General features: G+C 41.9%; 1 protein-coding gene across 1 annotated transcript in view; it reads right to left on the bottom strand.

Annotated features, from left to right (window-relative positions):
- Nucleotides 1-3,475: 3,475 nt before the first annotated feature.
- Nucleotides 3,476-25,569, bottom strand: part of LOC126285336 (probable ATP-dependent RNA helicase kurz) — a 131,854-nt gene continuing 109,760 nt past the window's right edge. The window contains exons 15-16 of the mRNA XM_049984653.1: nucleotides 17,932-18,029; nucleotides 3,476-3,631 (exon numbers count right to left, since the gene is read on the bottom strand). Of these exons, the coding sequence (XP_049840610.1) occupies nucleotides 3,555-3,631; nucleotides 17,932-18,029 (175 nt within the window). The 3' untranslated portion in view covers nucleotides 3,476-3,554. The remainder of the gene's footprint in view (nucleotides 3,632-17,931; nucleotides 18,030-25,569) is intronic.

The raw sequence follows: 25,569 nt of genomic DNA, 5'->3' as shown, positions 1-25,569 counted from the left end.
GCTGATGGGGTCTGCCGGTCAGTAATACCTTTCGATCATTGCATTTTCACGTTTTTCTAACTTGGTGTGCTTTTCTAGTTTTCCAGAATTCCAGTAGCTTTCCTAAATTTAGTGAGCAGTATGGAAATGAAAACACCCTCCACTTTTTGTAGAGCCCTAACCTGATCACCATCAAAGCACAATCAATCATACATACACCCCCCCCCCCTTTTGGCTGATAATTAATTTCGTGTTCAAGATTTGTTTACAATGACTGAAGGATGGGTCAGAAATAGTACATTTTCTGATTGCTCTCTGAGGAAGAGTAACTGAATAGCCAGTAAGCAATTTACTGTCACATTCACTAGCATTTCTTTCAATAGACGTCCACTCATTTGGGAGGAGGACAATGATTCAAACCTGTGTCCGGCCATCCTGATTTAGGTTTTCTGTGATTTTCCTAAATGGCTTCAGGAAAATGCTGGGATGGTTCCTTGGAAAGGGCACTGCCAACCTCCTTCCCCATTCTTCCATAATCCGATGGGACTGATGACCTCTCTGTTCAGTCCTCTTCTGCAAATCAATCAAACAACCAACCAACTCCCACTCATTTGTGTTTTCTGCAATATGCTGTCTTTCATTAGAAAAGAAAGCAAAGTTTCTTGTTTTGGCATTGTATTTCAGCACTAATACTTCTTTTTATACCGCAAATTGACAAAGACTGCAAACATATTGCATAATCACATCACTCTTACATAGTAAACTGTTAACTGACTAACCGTTAATATAGCTGCTTACAAAAAGTTGAAATTTATTAAAACAATGGAAGCTTATTGTTGTCGTAGTGTCTAGCGGGTGGCAGCCTTTGTATTTAGATAGACCCTTATTTGCATGTATCAATACATGCAGAGTTATCTCAACTTGTCCACTCTTGATTCCCAACATTGTGAACAGTGGCTGCCAGCAGAGTTTTTTAAGACACTACAAGCTTATTAGTTGTTACGTAACACCAACCCAGATGATAATATAAATTATTTTGAGTTTCAACATTATATACAAATAGACATGAATTTCTCAGGGAGGGTAGGGGGTCAATTGGAGGAGGAGGCAGTGGTGGTAACCAGCTGCAGCAAGCAGAAACCTCTTGCCTGCCCACCTCACATTCACCACTATTTGGCAAGTCTTACTCTTGGAGGTAGAGTCAGTGCTGGAGAGAACATAGCCCTCCCCAACTGCCCCTAATCCACCAACCATCAGCATCAACCACACAGCAAGTTCTGTGGATGTCTTTAGAGTGTGCTAGTGCAGATGATGGGATGAAAATACAAAGGTATTGTTAAATTTTTTTGTGGTCTGATTGTTTCCTTATTTAATTTTTCTGGTGCTGATAACTTGAGCATGGTGTTTAATTTGTTTATGAACAGAAATAGAGTGTTATCTCATCTGGTCTGTGAAGGTACTGGATAATTTTAGATTATGGAAGAATGCAAAATGCAAAAACTCCTTTATTGTTTGAAGAATTTCTTTGAGAGGAAAGATGTGTGGACATTTTAAAGACCTATATTGATTAAGAAAGTAGTAGTTGGTTTCTAGTTATGGTTAGATCAGGTGAACAAAGTTTACACTACCCTGGAAATTACGGTTGTGCTCACTATCTTGTTGTGTATAATAGTATTGTGGTAGATAGTTGTGGATGACCTTAAGGTTGCAACTGAGGGGGTAAACATAATACTCATGGAGGAGCTTATAGTGAATGGTGCTCTGCAGTATCTGGCATTTGGTGTATAAAGCCCCACGCAGCACCATGGTGGCATATGTACGAATTTGTCACCTGCTGAATTATCTCCTGCTGGGGTTGCTAGTTCTTAAAGAGTCCTTTGGGAAGACGATGATTCGGTAGCTTCCACGAAGACTTGAATTCTGATGTGATTTCTCTTTGATTTGAATACTATATTGATGTACACCATCCTAATTAGAGGACACGAGACCTCAACAAAATGATCTGTTTCTATCAGACACATTGGTTACTTATTTTCTGATCAACCAACCTCTTTCCTAGGCCATCATTTCATACAAAGTTTGTGCATTCGACACCAGCTGAAGCACATCATCAGAACTCATTAATTACGAAAGCTTATAAACTACTCTGTTATACCACACATCATGCGATATCTTAATAATACAATGACATTATGTGATGGTATATTTCTGGTTTTGCTTGTGCCATTTGTTCTTTGGCATTTTGTCACATCGAGTGGCATCTTGATTCTTCCTTACTTACTGGTGTTAACGAAGTTGCTGGCTTGCCTCCTTGAGTGGCAGCAGCAGCACTTATCGAAGACTAGTACTGTCATACTATCTTTGGTGTGACCGCTAGTATTTCCGGCTGGTAATGGTGTGTGTGGTAGTCAGTCGGTTGGGACGGAGCAGCGAGGAAGTCTCCACAGTGTGAGGGCCAGGTCAGGACTGCTAGCGGTGTGCACACGCTGTTGGATTGTGAGGTTCTAGCTGCGAGAGCGACAAAGTTCGTTGCCCACCGAACCTGGACGCTGATATTGAATTATCAGTTAACCTGTTATGAAACCTCAACTGTTATGACATCTCTTTGTTCATTTGCGGGTTGTGGCTCCCTGGGCCGTTCGGACTAGCAGCAACGTATGATGTGTTGGAGTCGGCGAAATCTTGCAGCTGTCTTCCTATATTGTGATTAATTATTAAATTGACTGTTACTAGCCAGTGAAGTGCACCAGTGGTATTTTCTGCCCTGCGGCTGTTAACATCCCAGTTACCTGCCCTGGTTGTTTGCATAGTTTCCTGATTGTGTGCCTTTCCTCGTCATGTTAGTGCTGTCCAGAACAGCATGTAGTTCGACAGCCTTTTAAGTTGTTTGGTTCATATTTTCCTTAGAGTGGTTATTGTTGCCTTGGCTGTTTTAGACGCCTTTCTGAAGATGTAATGCTGTTTGTATCCTTGTACTCAGCTGATATTTTCCATTGTTGTGCCATTGGTCGGACAGAAGGGAATTGGTTTAATTGTTGGTCGGTCCTTGGGCCATCCCTAGTTTGGGCTGCCATCCGATTATTTAACTTCAACTCAATTACATGTCTTTTTCTCCCTTTTTTAAATTTACCTTTATTTTTAATTGCTTTTGATTTCTAAGCCAAGCCTTCAGCCGTTCTTGTTTTTGGTGTGATTTTGGGCCTTCAGCGCAGAAAGCATCTCAAGTTTTCTTTAACTAGGCCTTCAGCCATAATGTCTAGTTGTGATGTTTTAAAGCAATGTGTAAAGCAGTGGTTCTCAGAAAAATAAAGTTGTGTTACTCACAGTAACTGTTTACGGCCCCATCCACAATTGTAACCTTATCCTGTGTGCTCTCTGAGTACCTACCATCTAGGTTCCAGCTTGACAGCCAGACTTGATGATTTCAATGTAAGCAATCTGCAATTTATTTTTAATGTGGTACAAGAAAAATGAAGTTACTGACACACTACATTAATTAACAAATATAAATAATATTTATTTAACAAATATTACAAAATATGTACAATTATCTTTACACTCATCACAATATATCTCTATATGGGTGGCCACAGCAATGCAGCTTCATTATAAGCAGATTCTGGCAGCCATTTTTGATAAGCTTCCAATAAATCTGAAACATAAATTAAAATTATTTACATAATGAAAGATATAATTTATTTTCATTGAAACATTACTCATTATTATACATGAATTAAAAAGTGAAATTGCTCTGTAGTATGTGAATTACTAATAAAACTGGTCATCTGATCTGGTTAACCGGCTAGTATGTCACATATCTGAGTTGTGCGCTGCCTCTAGTTATCTCTTGTGCCACTACATAAGCCAATGAGCAATTGAAGGCTGGCTGGAATAAATGAAGGGGCAGTGACTTGACTACCAATATAGCTATGAGAAGGAGTCAAATGGGAACCTCTTAAAAGTGTAGTTAATCGACATTTCATGCCAAAATTCTGCAAGTTCACAGCACGGAATGCCCTACGGGTAGCAGCACACAACAAACTTGTGAAACGCGGCCATAATACCAGCTCAAAATGGCTGCCCTGCTTGCGACATTCATGAAGGAAGAACAGCATTCTGTCACATGTTTTCTAAGCAGTGAAGGTATGCTGGGTTGGTCGGTTAATTTTGGGGGAGGGGACCAAACAGGGAGGCCATCAGTACCATGAACTAGGATGGCAGAAATCAAAGGAGGAATAACACAAACAGCATAGTCCAGTGAAGGGGAAGGGATAATGTGCAAACAAAGACAGGAAAGGAACATCAGGGTAGCAGGATGAAGAAAGAACAGGAGGGGGGTGGGTGGAAATAGGGAGAGCAGGGGTGCCCTAGAAATGCTATGCACGGCGGGGCACCAGCACCACCACCGAATTGTCCCCCCGACACCCGCACAGTACCACACCATTATTATGATACAATGGGGACAATACACAAGAAACGGGGAAACAAAACAGCACAACAGATCAGACAGAATGTACAGAAAAAGTGCGGAGTATCTGGCCAGTGAGGAGGTAAGGTAAAGGACTCCATAATCAATGCCTTCGCTAATTGAGGGACTCAAATTCCAGAGGAAAATTCAAGGACTCATACCTGAGAGTACAAACCACTTTTATAAATAAAACTGAGGACAGATGTAACCATGTGAGAGTCATCCACTAATACCCAAGACAAGGAAAATGGGATGGCATATTTAGTGTGTGAAGGCCCAAAAGGCATGGGCAGTCCAACAAAATATGGATCACCGTGGGCACAACACCACAACGCCAAAGGTGGAAAGAGGGGAGGGGATCATTTTGTGGAGTAAAAGCCCATGGGTCAACCTAGTATGGTCAACAAGAGGATTGCAGAGGATGACAGATTCCCGTTGGGAGAGACAGAGGGAAGAACACCCATTGGTGGATGTCTCCTTGATGGCGTGTGGAGTTTATTAGATGGGGGCGGGGGGTAGTCTCCCAATTGAGCAAAAATGAATTTAATGTAGGGTACAGAGAACGGGGGGAAGGAGAGGGGTGGTGGTAGGTGGCCAACCCCCAACCAGACGATCAGCAAGTTCGTTGCCCGAGATACATATGTGGCCAGGGACCCAAAGGAAGTTGACCAACCGAGCAGCATCTGCTAGGTCATGGTTGGCAGAGACCAGAGGATGGTGGGAAAAATGCTGAGCAATAGACTGAAAGCCACTCATTGAGTCTGTACTTAACAAAACTCAGGTGACGGAGGACCATTTAATAAAGCACATCAGGGCCCAATAGTTGGCCATCAATTCCACAGTAAACACTTCTCTCAAGGCAGACAACAGATGGTGTTCTGTGCCAACAGAAGATGTGTCGGCACATCTCACATTATCAGCATATTTAGAACCATCAATGTAAAAAACAATGATATCCTGAAACTCCTGTAAAAGTGTATGGAAAAAACAACGGAACACCATTGGAGCAATGGAGGCAACAGGCAGGCGATGACCCGAAGCAGCAAAAATAATAGAATAGGAGTGGAGAGTATGGGAAGAGCAGGCAGGAAACCAGGAGTTGTGTCTGGAAAATTGAAAGGGGATGGATCCCAGCATCAACCAGAAGACTATTGACAGGACTAGTGTGAAAGGTACCCACAGCTAAAAGGATATCAGGATGGTGAATTGGGCCCCAGAGGAGCAGCTGATCCATAAACTTGACAACCACACTCACGGAGCATAAGGAGGATGTGATGGTGCTAAGCTGTGCCATAAGTCTTACAAAGATCAAAGAAAATTGTGATAAGATGGCAGTATTGAGAAAATGCATGCTGAACTGCAGTTTTCAATTGAATCAGATGACTGATTGGAGGTCATATCTCCCAAAGGCCACACTGGTAAGGAGATAAAAGGTCCTGAGATTCAAAGACCCAATTGAGCTGATGAGCCACCATCCATTCTAGTGCTTTGCAGGAGACATTAGTCAGGCTGACGAGTCAGTAACTATCCAGGGATGATGGATCCTTGCCATGCTTAAGGATATGAACCACAATGCTGTCTATCAATTGAGAGGGGAAAATGCCTTGGAGCCAAATACATTTAAATATCTGGAGGAGATACTGGCATTGAGGAGGACTGAGGTGTTGAACCTACTGGTTATGGGTGGAATCAGGTCCAAAAGCTGAATCATGGGAAGAAGGGAGAGCCAAAAGAAGCAAAAGCCGGAAGTTCCCATTCAGTAAAAGGTTCACTGCGTAGAAGTGATGATCACAGATAGCAGTGGCAATAACCATGCTCCACCACTGGACTGGCTATAGACGAACAAAGCCCATCAAGCAGGGAATGGCAATGCCAGCAATGTGGATTATCTTTTTCTGACAGATTATGGATGACTTCATCAATACAACCTGACAAAGAATGTGGAAATGTGATCTGGGAGATATATAGAGGCCAATCAGCATAATGGCACGACCATGTGAGGTAAACTGGTCATCAGAGGGTGGAAAAGGAGCAAGAGAATCAACAGGACGTGGTCATGTCACAGAGGTCATCGTGTGGCAGCCAGTGGAAGGAAGGAAGGAAGGAAGGAAGGAAGGAAGGAAGGAAGGAAGGAAGGAAGAAGGGAAGGGAAGGGAAGGGAAGGGAAGGGGAAGAGAGTGAAAGATCAATGGCAGAGAAAGTGCCATTTGCAGCACTGAAATGAGTAGGAGACCCACCATTAAGATGGCACAGGTGGTGGTCCACAAGAAATTGGTAAATGACGAACCCCTGGCTAGATGACGGAGTTCCGTCCCACAAAGAGTGATAGGCATCAAAATCTCCAAGGAAGGGAGAGGGGCAGTTAGGGCAGCAGATGTAGGTGGCTTGTCTGGAGGGATACTGTGACAGCAAAGTCCAAGCAGACCTGAATGGCAACCACTTTAAACTGAGTATGAAGAGGGATCCATGTACTAACAATATCTGTATGGACCAATGTGCAGAAGCCACCAGAGCTGTCGTGGGGCTGACCTGTTTCACATAGAAAGCACAGAACCCATGAAGGGTCATTAAAATGAGATTCCTGGAGAATGACACAAGCTGCTGAGTAAAAGACAATAAGGGATTGCAGCTCTGGGAGGTTACGGTAGTATACATTACAGTTCCACTGAATAATCACGGAGTGGGTATCCATATGAGAGGCGATGTGGCTGGAGACAAACATGCTGCTGGGTCACCACATGTCACCAAAGACGATGGAATGACATCCATAAATAAGATGTAGGACTCTGAGAAGGAGATAGAACAACCGGGGGAAGGGGGTGAGGGCTTGTCCTCCTCCTCCTCCTCCTCCTCCTCCTCCTCCTGCTCCTCCTCCCTCCTCTTTCATAGGTTGAGGAGGACAGGGCACAGAGGGTGAGTAAGCTTCTGCAAGATCTGAAATCAAATGAGAGTGGGCAACTTTGGAGTGTGTACACTGTGTGTCATGTGGCTGAGTTGTGGTAGCCTCCAGCCAGAGGAAGAAGTCCTAGGAAAGAGCCCTAGCACTAGTGGTTGCTGAAGGAGGAGGGCACTACTTCAGCCAGGTAGGGGAGCGACACATGGAGGGGACGGTGGGGGAACTGCATGGCAGGGGGAGAGAAAAAGGGATGGGAGTGGGGTAAGAAAGAGGGAGGAGGGGGAAAGGACATAACAGGGGCAAAAGTAGAAGTCACTGATACACGATGAAGTCGGTTAAATTTCTGACAAGCCTTAGTATAAAATAAACAATCCAGGGACTTATACTTTTATATCTTCTTTTCTTTCTTATACACCGGGCCATATGATGAGTGTGCAGAGTGACAATTTACACACACAGGTGGTGGAATGCAGGGGTTCCCCTCCTGGAGTGGATGTCCATAGTCACCAAATAGAGGGTCCACCATACATCGAGAAGATGTGCACGAAACACAAGCACCGAAAGCACCTCATGGGTGGTGGGACATATTGTTTCATGTCACACCAATAACACACAGCCTTTACCTTCTCTGGGAGGGGGGTATCTCCCTGAAAAGCCAGAGTAAGGGCGCCTATATCAGTGTGGTTGTCTTAACAACCTTTCTGAATGCACCGAACAAAATGAATGCTCCATCATTCCAGATTGACCCGGAATTCCTCATCAGTTTGAAGGATGAGATCCCTGTGAAAAATGACTCCCTGGACCCTATTCAATGAATAGTGAGGTGTAATGTACAATGGGGCATTGTCAAGATGATCACAAGCATGAAGAGCTACAAACTGGGTAGCAGAAGAGGTTTTGATCAAAAGGAACCCGACTGCATCTTCCTGAGACTCTCCGCTTCACCAAACTTGTCTTTGATATTTTCTGCAATAAATTACGGCTTTGTGGTGGTGAATGTATCCCCATCTGTCCTACTACAGACCAGATAGTGTGGAAATTGTTTCACTCCAAGATGGCAAGTTTGGCTCTCCTCCCAGGGTGTAGCCAGGGAAGGGCTGGCCACAGGGTCGTTTTGCACGCAAAGCATCTGCCTTGATACCACCACTCGTCAGGGTCTCTCCCCATGGGTGCCACCCAGACACAACATGGGCCTTACAGCATGGTGGCTGTTGCTGGGAGTTCCAATGCTCCGTAATGACAAGCAACTACTCCTAGGCATAAATGGGGAGGCAATAGCTCAGGTATCAGAAGTGTGATCCCTGTTTTGTAAGGGTGCTCAGATGGATGGGTACAAGACAGCTCCACCAGACAGACTGGCTACATATGCTGATGATCTAATGGAGCAGAGGGGGGGGGGGGGGGCTACAGTGGGAAAGGAAGGATGGAGAGAAATCCACACTATAGACACTAGAGAGGGAGTTCTTCCCCAAATGGCTCACACTACAGACAGAAAATGTAAAAGTGGAGGTCAAACTCCAAAAGGAGATCAAAAACACCAAAAGTAAGGATGAAAGAGAAAAGGCAAGGGGAACAAAATGCAAGGAATACAGGAAACCAGGTGGATAGCCAGGTCGGCATAAGAGAGAACAAAGAGTGGGAAAAGAGGGGGCATTGTGGGATGAGGGGCAGCAGGGAAAGAGCAAGGATGGGGAGGGAGGGCCACAGTGAAGGAAATGCAGTTTGGGAATAAAGACTGGGCAGTAATAGCTAGGAGACCCATAGGCACCATGTATGAACTCACGAAAGAATCATGAGCTCTCTGGGATAGCAATGATGTTACAAAATGTATTTAAATCCATCAGCAAATGAAGGTCTAGTATGGTGATGCATGTCTATCACTGCGGAAAATGCACAAATGGAATATTTAAGTTCAGAAATTGCTTGAATTCCATGACAGACACCTCGGTCAGGCACACCATGATGTGACACCAGAGTCTACTGCAGCTATTGAAGCGATTGTGATGGGAAATGATCTAGTGATGATGGATGAAACAGTGACAAATCTGAAGATTAGTCATGGCTCAGCACTTCACATTAGCATAAGTTTCACAAAGTATCTGCAAGATGGATGCTATTGAAAGAAGGCCACACTGACATCTGTGAACAACTACTGCAGTACTTTGAAGCAGAAGGTAATTGCACCTAGTGATTACCCCATATCTCGACCATTCAGAGAGGACACTGGAGGAAAGAAATTTTGTTCTGATGATGAGGTGCAGCAGGAGATGCACGAGTGCTATGCACATGACCAAAAGGATTTTTTTTTTCCAGAGGAATCTGTGCATTTCCTATGTGCTGACGGAAGCGTGTTGAACACCAGAGAGACTATGTTTCCAGTTTTGTTCGGAAAAAAAAGAAAAAGTTTTTAAATGTATGTAAGATTTTCATTTGACTTCTCCTTGTAGTTAGAGCTGTAGATAACCCTCAGCTTAAAGATAGCAGACAGACATTGACACTTCATATTCTGATATACTTTACGTATCACACAGAGAAGCAGATATGTTGAAAGGCTTACATTGATTCATGAATTCTTTTTGGAACAGTGCTTTATCCGAGAACAATATTACATTTGTAATTGGAAAATAATTTTTGTATTTTAGTTATGTCAAAACAGAGATAAGATGAGTGGCACTGTTTTGAAGGACTCTTGAGCCAAGAGGAACATACGTGTAGTTTGTATGGGTGGGAGGAGAAACACATAAATCTCTAAAATCATAAAAATGAACAAATTATATTTAAAAGTAAGACAAATTTTTTCTCAGCACATAGATAATTCAGAACAAAAGACAGCCCTAACTTTTACATTGGATAAAATTTCCTTTTATTGATGATGATGATAGAAATTTAATCATAAACACCACCTCTGACATACAATTAGAATGATAACATGACAGTTGAGCATCTACATCTACGCGATTACTCTGCTATTCACAACAAAGTGCCTGGCAGAGGGTTGAATGAACGACCTTCCAGCTGTCTCTCTACTGTTCCACTCTCGAATAGCACGTGGGAAAAGCGAGCACTTAAATTTTTCTGTGCGAGCCCTGATTTCCCTTATTTTATCATGCTGATCATTTCTCCCTATGTAGGTGGGTGCCAACAGAATGTTTTCACAATCGGAGGAGAAAACTGGTGATTGAAATTTCATGAGAAGATCCCACCGCAACAAAAAATTCCTTTGTTTTAATGATTGCCAATCCAATTCACGTATCATGTCTGTGACACTATCTCCCCTCTTTCACAATAATACAAAATGAGTTGCCCTTCTTTGCATTTTTTTGATATCATCCATCAGTCCCACCTGATGCGGATCCCACACTGCACAGCAATACTCCAGAATAGGGCAGACAAGCATAGTGTAAGCAGTCTATTTAGTAGACCTGTTGCACCTTCTAAGTGTTCTGCCAATGAATCACAGTCTTTGATTTGCTCTACCCACAATATTATCTATGTGATCGTACCAATTTAGGTTATTTGTAATTGTAATTCGTAAGTATTTAGCTGAATTTACAGCCTTCAGATTTGTGTGACTTATCAGGTAATCGAAATTTAGCTGATTTCTTTTAGTACTCATGTGAACAACTTCACACTTTTCTTTAGTCAGGGTCAATTGCCACTTTTCGTACCATACAGATATCTTATCTAAATCATTTTGCAAGTCGTTCTGATCATCTGATGACTTTACACGACAGTAGATGACAGCATCATCTGCAAACAACCTAACACGGCTACTCATTTTCCACGTGGTCACCACCATTCGTTATGAATTTTGGCCAAAGATAAATAAGAGCTTAAGTCCTGTGCTGTGATCATAGAAACCTGACCATCTGAGGTGAGCCAAAAGCACCTGAGTCTGGAAAATATTGATCAGGAACAATAGAGGGCCTATAACACTTCCTTGGGGAACGCCAGATATTACTTCTGTTTTACTTGATGACTTTCCGTCTATTACTACGAACTGTGACCTTTCTGACAGGAAATCATGAATCCAGTCGCACAACTGAGGCGATACTCTGTAGGCACGTAATTTGGTTAGAACACGCTTGTGAGGAAAGGTGTCGAAAGCCTTCTGGAAATCTAAAAATATGGAATCAATTTGACATCCCCTGTCGATAGCATTTATTACTTCAGGAGTGTAAAGAGCTAGTTTTGTTTCACAAGAACGATATTTTCTGAATCCGTGCTGACTATATGTCAATAAATCATTTTCTTTGAAGGACATCATAATGTTCGAATACAATATTTTTGAAGTACTTCATAATGTTCAAATACAGTATACTTTCGAAGTACTTCATAATGTTCGAATACGGTATATGTTCTAAAACCCTACTGCAAATCGACATTAGGCCAGTAATTCAGTGAATTACTCCTACTTCCCTTTTTGGGTATTGGTGTGACTTGAGCAATTTCCCTGTCTTCAGGTACAGATTTTCCTGTGAGCAAGCTATTTTATGAGCATACTCTGAGAGGAACCTGACTGGTATACAATCTGGAACGGAGGCCTTGCCTTTATTAAGTGATTTAAGCTGCTTTGGTACACCGAGGATATCTACTTCTATGTTTCTCATCTTGACAGTTGTTCTTGATTGGAATCCAGAAATATTTACTTTGTCTTCTTTGGTGAAGGAGTTTTGGAAAACCATGTTTAATAACTCTGCTTTAGTGGCACTGTCATCAGTGACTTCACCGTTGTTATCGTGCAGTGAAGGTATTGGTTGCCTCTTGCCACTGGTGTGCTTCATGTATGACCTGAATGTCTTTGGGTTTTCTGCCAGATTTCGAGACAGAATTTCTCTTGTGGAAATTATTAAAAGCATCTAACATTGAAGGACGCGCTATATTTTAAACTTCTGTAAAACTTTGCCAATCTTGGGGATTTTGCGTTCTTTTAAATTTGGTATGCTTTTTTCATTGCTTCTGCAAAAACGATCTGACCTGTTTCGCGTACCATGGAGAATCAGTACCATCACTTATTAATTTATGTGGTATATATCTCTCAATTGCTGCTGATACTATCTCTTTGAAAAAATCCCACAACTTTTCTACACTTACATGATCAGATCAGAAGGAGTGACGACTGTCTCTTAAAAAGGTGTTAAGAGCATTTTTATCAGCTTTTGTAAATAGATATACTTTGCATTTCTTTTTGATGATTGTAGGTGTTACTGTATTCAACCTAGCAGCAACTGGCTTGTGGTCGCTAATCCTTATATTCGTCACAGCACTCACCATTTGTCCAGGATTATTTGTTGCTAAAAAGTAAAGTTTGCTTTCACAACCATTTACGCTTCGAGTGGGCTCATGAACTAATTGTTCAAAATAATTTTGTGAGATAGCATTCAGTACAATTTTAGATGACTTTTATGCCTGCCGCCGGCTTCAAGTGTATAATTTTTCCAGTATATCGAGGGTAGATTGAAGTCACCACTGACTATAATTGTATGAGCGGGGTACTTATTTGAAATGAGACTCAAGTTTTCTTTGAACTGTTCAGTAACTATATCTTCTGAGTTGGGGGGTCAGTAACACAAGCCAATTAATAGTTTAGTCCGATTGTCAGATATAACCTCTACCCATACTATTTCACATGAACTATCTACTTCAATTTTGCTACAAGGCAAACTACCTCTGACAGCAATAAATACTCCACCACCAACTGTATTTAATCTTTCCTTCCTGAACACTATTAGATCGTTTGAAAAAATTTCAGATGAACTTATTTCTGGCTTTAGCCAGCTCTCTGTACCTACAACTATTTGAGCTTAAGTGCTTTCTATTAGGGCTTGAAGCTCTGGTTCTTTCCCAACACAGCTATGCCAATTTACAACTACAATACCAATCATTTCTACAACTACCTTACTCTGTTTTACCTACCCACTTTTAAACGAACGCCACTTCTGTGGTTCCCTGAGACCCTCTAACCTAAAAAACAGCCCAGTCCCTTCCACGCAACCCCCACTATCCGTGTAGCTGCCTCCTGTGTGTAGTGGACTCCTGACCTATTAAGCAGAACCTGTAAACCCACCACCCAATGGTGCAAGTCAAGGAATCTGCAGCCTAAACGATCACAGAAATGCCTGACCTCTGATTCAAACTCTCCACTCGGCTCTGCACCCAAGGACCACAGTCGGTTCTATCGACGATGCTGCAGATGGTGAGCTCTACCTTAATCTTGGAAGCAAGACTTGCAGTCTTTACCATTTCTGCTAGCTGCCCGAAACCAGACAGAATTTGTTCTGATCCAAAGCAACACACGTCATTGGTATCAACATGAGCCAACATCTGCAGTTGGCTGCACCCTGTACTTTTCATGGCGTCTGGAAGCATCCTTTCCACATCCGGAATGACTCCCACCCCTCGGAATGCGCACAGAGTGCACACTGGCTTCCTTCCCCTCCTTGGCAGCCATGTTCCTAAGGGGCCCCATTACATGCCTAACGTTGGAGCTCCCAACTACCAGCAAACCCACGCTCTGTAAATTCCCAGACCTTTAGGGCCAAGAAGCTTCCTCTGGAACAGGGTAGACAACTGTATCTGGCTCAGAGACATTGTCAGCCACAGATAACGCCCGAAACGTGTTCGTCAAATGAATCGGGGAGGCCCTACGAAAGACCCCATGGAAAGTTTTTCGCTGCCTGCCAGACTTTGGAATGATCTCCAACTCGACCACGGGTGAGGGGTCAACCTCAGTGCAGGCAGTACCCAGGGCGCTCACAGCAGTGGACCGATCGGAGGACACGTGGGACGTGCTCGACGTCCCTCGCAGTTGCATCACATACATGACAAAGAAAAATGTCATAGTTTATAAATAATGTCAAAGGACCCTTAAAATGTAAATAAATAGCATTCACACAACCACCAAATATATATTTTGGAATCATACTGGGCACTGAGCAAAGATAATTGCAGGCGAGTGAAATCTTAATTACAGGAAAGGTTCATTCATTAACATTAAAGTCAAGAATTGAAAAGTGTAAATGGCAGTGTCCGTCTAAAGTAAAATTATTGAACAGTAATTAACATTGAATAACAACTTCATTTTAACAGGTAATGTCATTGATGGGACATATGGCCAAGTGCTTTCATTAGCTGGATTGTAGTGTGGAAAGTCAAAGTAACCAAACTGGACAAGTAATTAAAGCTGAAAGCTGAATCAAATGGAAGCTGAATGTTGTGGCCATCCAGGAAACATTACGAAGAGTAGTAATTAATAAGAAACAACATTTTGATTTTGTTTGAATGCTGGGGTTTAGCATCCTCTATGGTGTCATATTTCTTTCAGCAGAGTGTATTAACAAAACTAGGGAGAAAAGCTATTGCAAAATTGGAAAAATAGTCAAGGGCTTTTTGCAACAGAGAATGATAAATACAGAGGTATTCAAAAAGAGGTAACAGATTTCAAACATTTATTGCTTCCAAACTACAAAAGATAGAAACAATTACAATGTTCCAGGAAAGGTAAAAGTTCAAATTTCAACGTGCATACCATGTGTTAAATTTCAAAAATTTATCCATGCAGTATCATGATTTTCACTTTCATGCAGAGTGGAATTTTTTCACAAGTCACGGTAAAAATGTTTGTGATGGTATTAGTGATGTAATTAAGCATACGGCTCCATGGTCTAGTCTGCAGCATCGCCCAGAACACACAACATTCTATCAAGTCTGCAATTATCTACCTGGGTACAGAAAAATACCTCCGCCAAACGATCATTTCATGTTTTGAAAGATGAGGTGAAATCTATCGAAGAGTTGCTAAACAGCAGAATGGAGCATGTTAAAGCTATTGCAGGCACAAGGAGCCACCATCACTTTTCTCCAGCAGACACTGATAATGTGCAGTTGAGCAGACTGTCTGGTTATAATTATAGGTTCTTGCACACCATGTGTCTTCAACGTGTCTGATCATGGATTCAGAAGCAAATGTAGCAACATACAATCAAGTTGCTATGCTGTTGCTATTTATGACAACAAATGGTACTTTGCATGGTTGTGAAGTAGAAGTTGATGTATTAGTGAACTTCGTGGCACCAGTAGGATCAGCAAGATCATTTCAATGGACACATTTGACAGATGTGTTGGATTCCTTTGTAACATATTCTTATGACAGTTACAGTTCCTAGCAGTGTGTTAGGAAGGCAGTAAAGTTTTACAGTCAATATACAGAATACAGTAGCTACAGTATAGGAAAACTTCTGCTGAAAGCACAAGCAACTGGATTTTGGCAGTTAAGGCACATTAAACACTTAATGATAGGTTGTGTTGATCAATCTATATATATATAAAAAAAATGGGAATGAGTGTGTGGCATTGTTGGCCGGGAGGCCCCATGTGGGGGCGTTCAGCCACTGTACTGCAAGTCCTTTATAGTTGACACCACTTCGGTGACTTGCAGGTCATTGATGATGAATGACACACAACACCCAGTCCTCTACCAGGAATATGTTACAATATTAGAGAGGAAAATTGCTACTCACCATGTAGCAGAGATGTTGAGTCACAATAGGTGTAACAAAAAGATTCACACAATTACTTACACACACACACACACACACACAAACACACACACACACACACAACTTGCACACATGTCTACAGTCTCAGAAAAATGAAACGACTCTGCAGTGAGTAGGAACTTTCCTCTCTAATATAGGTTACGTTCCATCCTGGATTTTCCATTGCTTGATTTCTACCTATATGTTGTTGCTTAGTGATTAAACAACTTGGGTGGGGGTGGGGGTGGGGAATAAGAAGAGTTTAAGACATTTTTTTTTCCAAATTGTGTTCTGCAACAATGATCATATCATCAAACGTATCTCTGTCAACTTCTGTGATCCACAAATGCCTTGCAATAATACATTGAAATTTTGAGACATGTTACATTATGCTCTACTTATGCACTGTACAAAATTTGGGTTGGATAGCACTTGTACCTTTTGTGCTACCACACTTTAAAAGCCTACTTTTTCTGGTGATTTTTCAGTTTTTGTATTTTCCTGAGCATGTAACTCAGTTTGTGTGGAATGTATGGTAATGATGTGTTTAGCCCACATCAGGCTTACTAGAAAAATGTTATCCCCTTCCTGAGTGAATTACATTTGGCATGCCAGGCACCTACAATATATGTATATTTTTTAACATGTTACATTTTTATTGCATTTTTTACTTTTTCCCAGAAAGATGTTGGGTGTTTTGATACATTGTGTGTGTTCCCTCAGTGGATGTTACTTGGTGATAAAAATTTCACTCAATTGTGAGGAATAGTTCCTAAGATATTAAGCCCTGAGATTTGCTCTGAAGATAGATTGCCCAGTGCAGGTTGTATTTTCCGGGTCACACCACCTTCTTTCACAAGCGATAATTCAGAACTAATTTTCAGGGGAGCGTTCCACACATAGTAGCATTCATGTGCTCAACTTCAGCCAAATCTGAGACTATGAGCTGGAGCCCCTGGTTGAACTGACAAGGAATGACTTTTCTGTCAGCATTTACCTAAATAGGATAAAGGAATCTCTGGTTTTAAAAGCAAACGTCAGCATACACTTTTATTTCCATTATCCCTATGATAGTCTTTGATACATGGTTAACCAGAGGATTATCACTTTTAGAAATTTACCACTGATCTCCTTGGGAAATAGTGAAAAGTTTTGTCTGAAACAATCATTTAAATGAAAACTATATTAATGTTGTTTACAATAAAATTTAGAGCAAGTAGGTACTGTATGGTTTATCAGTTCAGTCGCATGCGGAAACTAACCAACTGAAATTTAGAATAATTGTGAGAGTCTCATCTAAATAAACTTTAATGAAAGACATGTTTATAATACCATCAGCTGCTGTGTAAACTTTATTGAAATGCAATACTAATTTTGGTATATGTGGGCCATCTTTTGGCACTGAACAAAACTTCATTTTAGCACCTTGCTTTCATATTTATTAAACAACAGTTGCCTTATTATTGTGTAAAATTTTCTCATTTAAGTCAGTATTAAGGCAACTGTGTTTAATACATGTTAAAATGGCTTTTAGCCCAGTGCCAAACATGGTCCACATAATCATAAACTAGTAGTATATTACAATAATGTTTATATTGCAGCTGATGGTGTATATAAAATGCCTTTTATTAAACATACTAAATACTTGAACAAATATTTTATGAATAAACTTTGAAAATTTTTCAAACAATGGAAAATTGGTGCTGGAATCAGAACAATATGAAATAGATTGCTACGCACCACACAGCAGAGGCACCGAGCAGCAGACAAGCACACTGAAAGAAGAATGTGTGATATTATAAGCTACTGGACAGAGTCCTCCTTTAGATGTAGAATAGTCTTAGTGCCTGGAGACAACAGCGAACATGTGTGTATGAAAGTGCATGTTTCCTCCTACATCTGAAGGACGACTCTCGTCGGATAGCTTATAATATCAAAAGTCTTATTTCTACATAATCTGTCTGCCACTCAATGCCTCCTCTTTGAAAATACAGTTACTAAATCATCATACTTATTTCTCATTGTAGGTAGCACTAATAATTATGACTTACACTTTGGGTTGTCTTTCCACACATCAAGAAGTTTTCTGCGCGAGTCTGCTCCTTCAGATGCAAGAACCCTTAGCAAAATTTCTGTTCTTGGCTGTAAGCTGTAATCAAATTGTTAGTTGTAATCAAAATTTACTTCTCTTGAGAATCTATAAAATCAAAGTACAAAATAATACAATTTTTGTGTATTTTTACAGAACATTTCTGAGTTGCATATATACTTTTTCTTTCAATTTATTCCTTAAAACAACAGATCCATATTATTATTCTGAATAAACAATCATTTCAGCTTCCTTATGATTACTGTCTGTTGTGGAACATACTTTATGAATTCATGTTCTTTCTTATCTCTCTCATCGCATTTCATACTCTCAGTTTCATATTAGGGAACTTCAATAAATATCAGTCAGTACCTTCTGATACACTTGTGCTTAGCAATAATGGTTGGTTATTCGCTATAGTTCTGCAATAAACTGATTTCAGTTAGGAAGACTGTAATATTACAAATGGTCATTTAATTAAGAGACTAAATATAATAATTTCAAGAACACCGTTATTTTCAGCTGAGATGCCTCAATTCACTATGTCACCTGATTAAATTTCTATACACTTTATAAATACTAATAACATACAGTAATGAAATTCTCCAAAACTGGAGCAATGTGGCATTTGTTTTACATCACTAGAATGGGGACAGACAAAAAAAAGTAGTTTGGGCTGGAATCTCACTGACTGGAGCAAAATTGTTTCAGTTATGAGTCCTGTTGGAAAGTGGGTTGCAGTGACAAGTGAAGACATGCCTGCAGATGCCCCAGATAGGGATGGATACCAAACTCAATTTTGCCCATCATAGGGCCCCACAACCAGGAGGGAAAGGGTGACATTGCATTTCACAGCAGCAGCCTTACAATACATCTGTACCATGATGACATTCTACACCCCATTTTGTTGCCCTGGATTGCGAGCCATCCTGGGCTTACAGTTCAGCAAGATACAAGGAGAGAGTTTCAACTGTTTATCATTCTGCCTGCCAAACCCTACCTTGGCCAGCAAGGTCACCATATTTCTACCCAATTGAGAACATTTGGAGCATTATGAGCAAGTCCCTGCAACCAGCTTGAGGTTTTAATGCTATTATGTGCCAAATGGACAGAATTTGGCATGATATCCCTCAAGAGGACATCCATCAACTCTATTAGTCAATTCCAAGTTGAATAACTGTTCGCATAAGAGCCAGAGGTGGACCAAATTATTAACTTGTTCACTTTGTGAAGCCCGTTTTCTTGAATAAATCATCCAAATGTTCTGAAATTGTAATCATCTGTTTGTGTGTACATGTACATCACATGTACCACTATCTGTCCTATTTGGACAATTCCTTAATGCCCCCCCCCCCCTCCCTCGCCCCCCATCTTAGAGTGTATTTTGAAAGATGAATGGTGACTTGTAAGTAGTTACAACAAATTTCCAGTTCCAACCCTGTTAAAACCCTGCATAATACTGACTTTTAAATCATTTTCCTTTCCATGAGAGCTAGGGGGGTTCACGACCCTCCTTGCCCTTGGATGCAAGTAGTTTCATAATTTAATGGAAAAACTTCTCATAAAGCAGAGTATATGGACCTTGTCAAATATCTGTGTTGTGCTGTAGGCAATTTGTCTTCCACATTTAAATTTAGACTCTTAGTGGCTGTTTTGATATTACAGTGATGTGTTGTTGATCCACAGGATAATGTCTTAGAAGAGACTGTTTTCTTCTGAAACACTGTCAACAGTGTGCAGCTGCAGGGTTATGTTTTCTTGAACTGTCATTTTATACAACGAAAGAAGACAAATCTGGCACTAAAAAAACAAGTCATCATTTTCTTCCAAAAATGGAAAAAATAAAATTAAAGTTGGTATAATGAAACATCAACACCACCCATAAAATAGAATGATTTTTACCTGTCCCTAACTATTGTTCTATCAACTTTCTCATCTATAATCACGCATTTATTTACTGGACACTGTAAATATTGCTTTCATGTAACCTTGGAACATTGTTCCTGAATCTCTATAATTAACTATCATAAGGGCTTATAATGATTGTTTTTAACACTCTGCTGCTGCAGGTGATCTTGCATCACTGGCACTGTCAATATCATCATTTACTACTGAAGTTTAATTGTACTTTAAATGCAAGTTTAAGTACTACACTATACCCAGTTTAGTCTGTAGAGCAGTCAGCCAACTTTAAACGCAATATTGAATGCTGACAGCCAACTTTAAACTGTATATTCTGATGAGTCTCTTGTTCATTTGAAGATCAAAACCTGTAAATAAAAAATACACAGAGACTCTGCCCTACAAGCAATGCCTGCTCTTGCTATGTTTCAGAAAATTTACAAAATAAACACTGTAGAACCAAAAATTTCCAATCTTTCTTTTTCACCTACTACCACAATAATTCATACATGAACAATCTTCAAAGCCACAACAGCTATGTGTCAAATCAGGTATTGGAAATGTACACTTTATGCACATCAGTACAATAGGTTGTGCCAAAACCATTAGGTTAATGTGTGTGAATACCTTTTACTGATATCAACAATACAGGAAAACATAGATTGCTACTTACTGTAAAGAAGACATGTCAAGTTGCTGAGATGCTGGAGTTGGTGGTCATGTGTGCATGAGGTGTGCTTGCTTGTGTGTGCATGAATGTTGTGTGTGTCTCTCTTTACTGGTGAAGGCTGTGGCCCAAAGCTTCATATGAGTGTCCTTTAATCACAACTGTATATAACTTGATGTGTCTTCTTTATGGTAAGTAGCAATCTGTTTTCCTATGTTGTTGATATTCCTACCTGGAGTTCCCATTGTTTGATTTTACTGATATCAGAAGTATTTTCGTATGCTCTATATTATACATATAATTATTGCTCTTTTAACACCCAATCAGTGAGCTCATATATGCAATAACTCATCTGGCAATATGGTTTAAAAACAGAAACTAAAATTTCCAAAAATCATGAACACTCACTACTGTGCATATATTTACCATATTCCTTGGTTAATTTGGGGGAGGGGACCAAACAGCGAGGTCATTTTTCCATCAGATTAGAGAAGGATGGGAAAGGAAGTTGGCCATGCCCTTTTCAAATGAACCATCCCAGCATTTGCCTGAAGCAATTTAGGGAAATCACAGTAAACCAAAAATCAAGATGGTTAGATGCAGGTTTGTACTATCATCCTTCTGAATGCCGGTCCAGTATGTTAACCACTGTGCCACCTAGCTCAATTCCCATATTTCTTCTGCTTGGAGTTCCCAATTGGCATTTACAGTCAACACTATGTTATTTAAGACTTGTTAAATTTCGTGAATGAAGGTATTAATGGGATTACCAGTGAATCATCCCTCCTGAAGCCCAAATTGAGATGTACTAAATATAACTGAGAACAAAAGCTTGCTTAGTGAACTGCACTGATGAAACCATCTCCAGTTACCAGCCAAGCATTGATGAGTAGCAAAATTGCTGAAATGTTGCTTTGAGACTCTGTCGCCATTTATCTAATATGCTGTGAAGACTTTACTACTGAGACATTTCACAGGTCTCCCCCCCCCCCCCCCCCCCCCCCCAGCTGTCACGTACAAATCATTATAGTAACTAATACAGCTGGGATAACTACTAATGACAATCTAAAATTTTATTTTTCCATACAACTCTGTTCAGCATGTGACAGAGAAAAGACATGGAAGAAAACTGTTTTGCTAGTTTGAGAAAATCTTCTGAAGTTTTATTACCAATTTGATATACCGGGTAGTTATAATTAAATGTTGCCTACTTAACACATTATAACATGGAAACTAACTACCATAAGAGTACCAAACTTGGTAGCATTAATGTCAAGGACATGGGGAAGAAATATAATGCAAAATCAATTCAATTGAAACACTTTTAATACGCTATTATGGTACATCATACCACTACTTACTAGTACCATTACCGCTACAAAAGGGGCTCAATATGATGCCCATCAGTCTCCAGAAGAGTCTGAAAGCTCAGAATGGCATTCTGCACAACAGAACGGAGCATGTCTGTAGGTATGCTGGCTACCTCTCTTGATATGCTGCACTTCAGATCAGTACATGTGTGAATGTTCCCCTGGTATGTCCTGTCCTGCAGGTAGCCCCACAACCAAAAATCACAGGGAGTGGGGTCAGGTGATTGTGCTGTCCAAGTATTTGGAAATGATCAGATGATAATTTGGTCATTTCCAAATGTATTTCGGGCAAGGTGGTAAACTTCATGAGTGATGTGCAGTGGGGCCCCACCTTGAATGAAAACTGTCGAGTTCATTGCGTCTCTCTTCTGTAGGGCGAGTTTGACATGCAGGCGAAGCATACTGCAGTGACGCTTGCCAGTCACACTACACATCTTTGGTCCATGAGTGCCAACCTCTTCAAAAAAGAAAGATTCCCACACTCAACACTTCCATCTGTTCACCCCACCCGTCAAAGAAAAATGAGCTTTGTCTGTCCATAGGATAGTCCAGGGCCAGCCCTCGTCCAATTCAATCCTTGTGAGAAAGTGGAGAGTGAAGTCAACGTGTCATTGTGCGTCCTGAGCTGCAAGCTGCTGTATGATATGGATGCCATATGAGAATGATTAAAAGAACCTTCTGTACAGTGAACCACAGGATGTTCATCTGTCGCGACACTGCATGCTCACTGCCTGACAATCGGGAATTGCATGCAGCGTTGTCTGCCATAGCAACAGTGATTTCGTCAGCGACCTGTGGTGCAAATGGTCGTTGACCTCTTCCCAGAGTGATGCCCACTTCTCCAGCTGATTTGAACTTCATCATACTCAATACAGCAGGTGGAGGAAGAGGACCTTTTTGCAATCTTTTCAGCTGGTGATATTCTCGAAATGCATCTGCAGCGTTACTGTTGTTTTGATAACAGAACTCCACCAATAATGCCCTGTTGTTTTTTTTTTTTTCTTTGTGGCGCACAACTACAATGGTCATTAGCGCTCTGACTAATTTAGGAATGTACCGCGAGGCACAAGGTTAAAACAGCAACTAAAAGGGACAACACTAAAAAAGACGTATTAACAGACATAGGATTAAAAAACTACAGCATAATCAAACGTCCTTAGACAGGTGTGTCAAGTTGATAAAACGAAGAACGCGAGCAGCAGCTCCTGGGTCATCCGCTAAAATGGCATCCAGAGTACATGGCAGGCCAAGATCAAGACGCAGTGTAGTAAAATCCGGACAGGACGTTAAAATGTGGCGGACCGTCAGCAATTGCCCACATGGACAGAACGGCGCCGGCGCTGCCGTCAGCAGATGGCGATGGCTGAACTGGCAGTGTCCAATTCGTAGCCGGGCCAAAACAACCTCCTCCCGCCGAGAAGGACGTGAGGAGGATGTCCAAGTTACGAGAAGAGGTTTCAAGGACTGAAGCTTGTTGTCCCTAAGTGCAGCCCAATCGGCATGCCACAGCGATAAAATGCGCCGACAAATGACTGTGCTACAATCTGATGAAGGGACACAACAAGAAGCCGTCCGAGGCTGGAGGACCGCAGCCTTGGCCGCGGCATCTGCAGCTTTGTTCCCAGGGATACCGACATGGCCAGGAACCCACATAAAGCTAACTGGAGACCCGTCATCCACCAGCTGCTGAAGAGAGCGTTGGATCCGGTGCACGAAAGGGTGAACCGGATACGGATCACTGAGGCTCTGGATGGCGCTCAGAGAATCGGAGCAGATGACATAAGCAGAATGTCGGTGGCTGCAGACGTAAAGAACAGCCTGGTAGAGGACAAAGAGCTCAGCTGTGAAGACCGAACAATGGCCATGTAGCTGGTATTTGAAACTTTGTGCACCGACAATAAAAGAACACCCGACCCAGTCATTGGTCTTAGAGCCATCTGTATAAATGAAGGTCATATTAATGAACTTTGAACGAAGTTCGACAAAACGGGAGTGGTATACTGAACCGGGGGTAACCTCCTTTGGGAGCGAGCGGAGGTCAAGGTGAACGCGAACCTGAGCCTGGAGGCAAGGTGGCGTGAGGCTCTCGCCCACTCTAAAGGTTGCAGGGAGTGAAAAATCAAGGTATTGAAGGAGGCGACGAAAGCGAACTCCAGGGGGTAGCAGGGCAGAGACATACAACCCGTATTGACGGTCGAGAGAGTCGTCAAAATAGGAACGATATGATGGGTGGTCGGGCATTGACAGTAGCCGACAGGCGTAACGACAAAGCAGTATAACGCGCCGGTAGGTGAGTGACAATTCACCGGCTTCAGCATGAAGACTCTCGACGGGACTAGTATTAAACGCTCCGATTGCAAGCCGTAAACCCCGATGTTGTATGGAGTTGAGGCAGCGTAAGATGGGCGGCCGTGCAGGAGTATACAAAGCACCCATAATCCAGCTTGGAGCGGACGATCGACCGATATAGGCGAAGTAGGACGGTTCGATCCGCTCCCCACGACGTGCCACTGAGAACACGGAGGACATTTAGAGACTTGTACAACGGGCAGCCAAATATGACACATGTGGAGACCAACTAAGTTTCCTGTCAAATGTAAGACCTAAAAATTTTGTTGTCTCCACGAATGGGAGAGCAACATGGCCGAGTCGTAAGGACGGTGGGAGAAACTCTTTGTAGCGCCAGAAGTTAATACAGACCGTTTTCTCGGCAGAAAAATGGAAGCCATTGGCGACACTCCAGGAGTAAAGACGGTCAAGAGAACGCTGAAGACAGCGCTCCAGGAAACATGTATGCTGCGCGCTGCAATAGATGGTAAAATCGTCCACGAAAAGGGAGCCTGATACATCATCTGGGAGGCAATCCATTATTGGATTGATCGCTATGGCGAAGAGAGCGACGCTCAAAACGGAGCCCTGTGGCACCCCATTTTCCTGGCGAAAGGTGTCTGACAGGACAGAACCCACACATACCCAGAACTGTCGATCCATTAAAAAGGAACGAATAAAAAGAGGGAGGCGACCGCGAAAGCCCCATGTATGCATGGTGCGGAGAATGCCCGCCCTCCAACAGGTGGCGTAAGCCTTCTCCAAATCAAAGAACACAGCCGCGGTCGGGCGCTTCCGCAAGAAGTTATTCATAATGAAGGTCGACAAGGTAACCAGATGGTCAACAGCAGAGCGGCGCCTACGAAATCCACATTGTACATTGGTAAGTAGGCGTCGAGATTCGAGCAGCCAAACCAACCGAGAGTTAACCATTCGCTCCATCACCTTACAGACACAGCTGGTAAGCGAGATGGGTCGATAACTGGAAGGCAAGTGCTTGTCCTTCCCCGGCTTAGGAATCGGTACAACAACAGACTCACGCCAGCATGCGGGAACATGTCCATCAATCCAGATGCGATTGTAAGTACGAAGAAGGAAACCTTTACCGGCAGGTGAAAGGTTCTTCAGCATCTGAATATGAATAGAATCAGGCCCCGGAGCGGAGGACCGTGACCGGGCAAGAGCATTTTCGAGTTCCCGCATGGTGAATGGGGCATGGCATTGTAGTTTTCACAATTCGAGGAGTGGAAATTAGGTGGCCGAGCCTCCTCTGCCTGTTTTTGGGGGAGGGAGGCAGGGGGGTAATGAGTGGAGCTCGAAACCTCTGCGAAAA

This window comes from Schistocerca gregaria, chromosome 8, assembly GCF_023897955.1.
Source record: "Schistocerca gregaria isolate iqSchGreg1 chromosome 8, iqSchGreg1.2, whole genome shotgun sequence".
Taxonomy (NCBI): domain Eukaryota; kingdom Metazoa; phylum Arthropoda; class Insecta; order Orthoptera; family Acrididae; genus Schistocerca; species Schistocerca gregaria.
The sequence above is the reverse complement of the archived record's forward strand: the minus strand, read 5'-3'. Positions and strand labels throughout refer to the sequence as shown.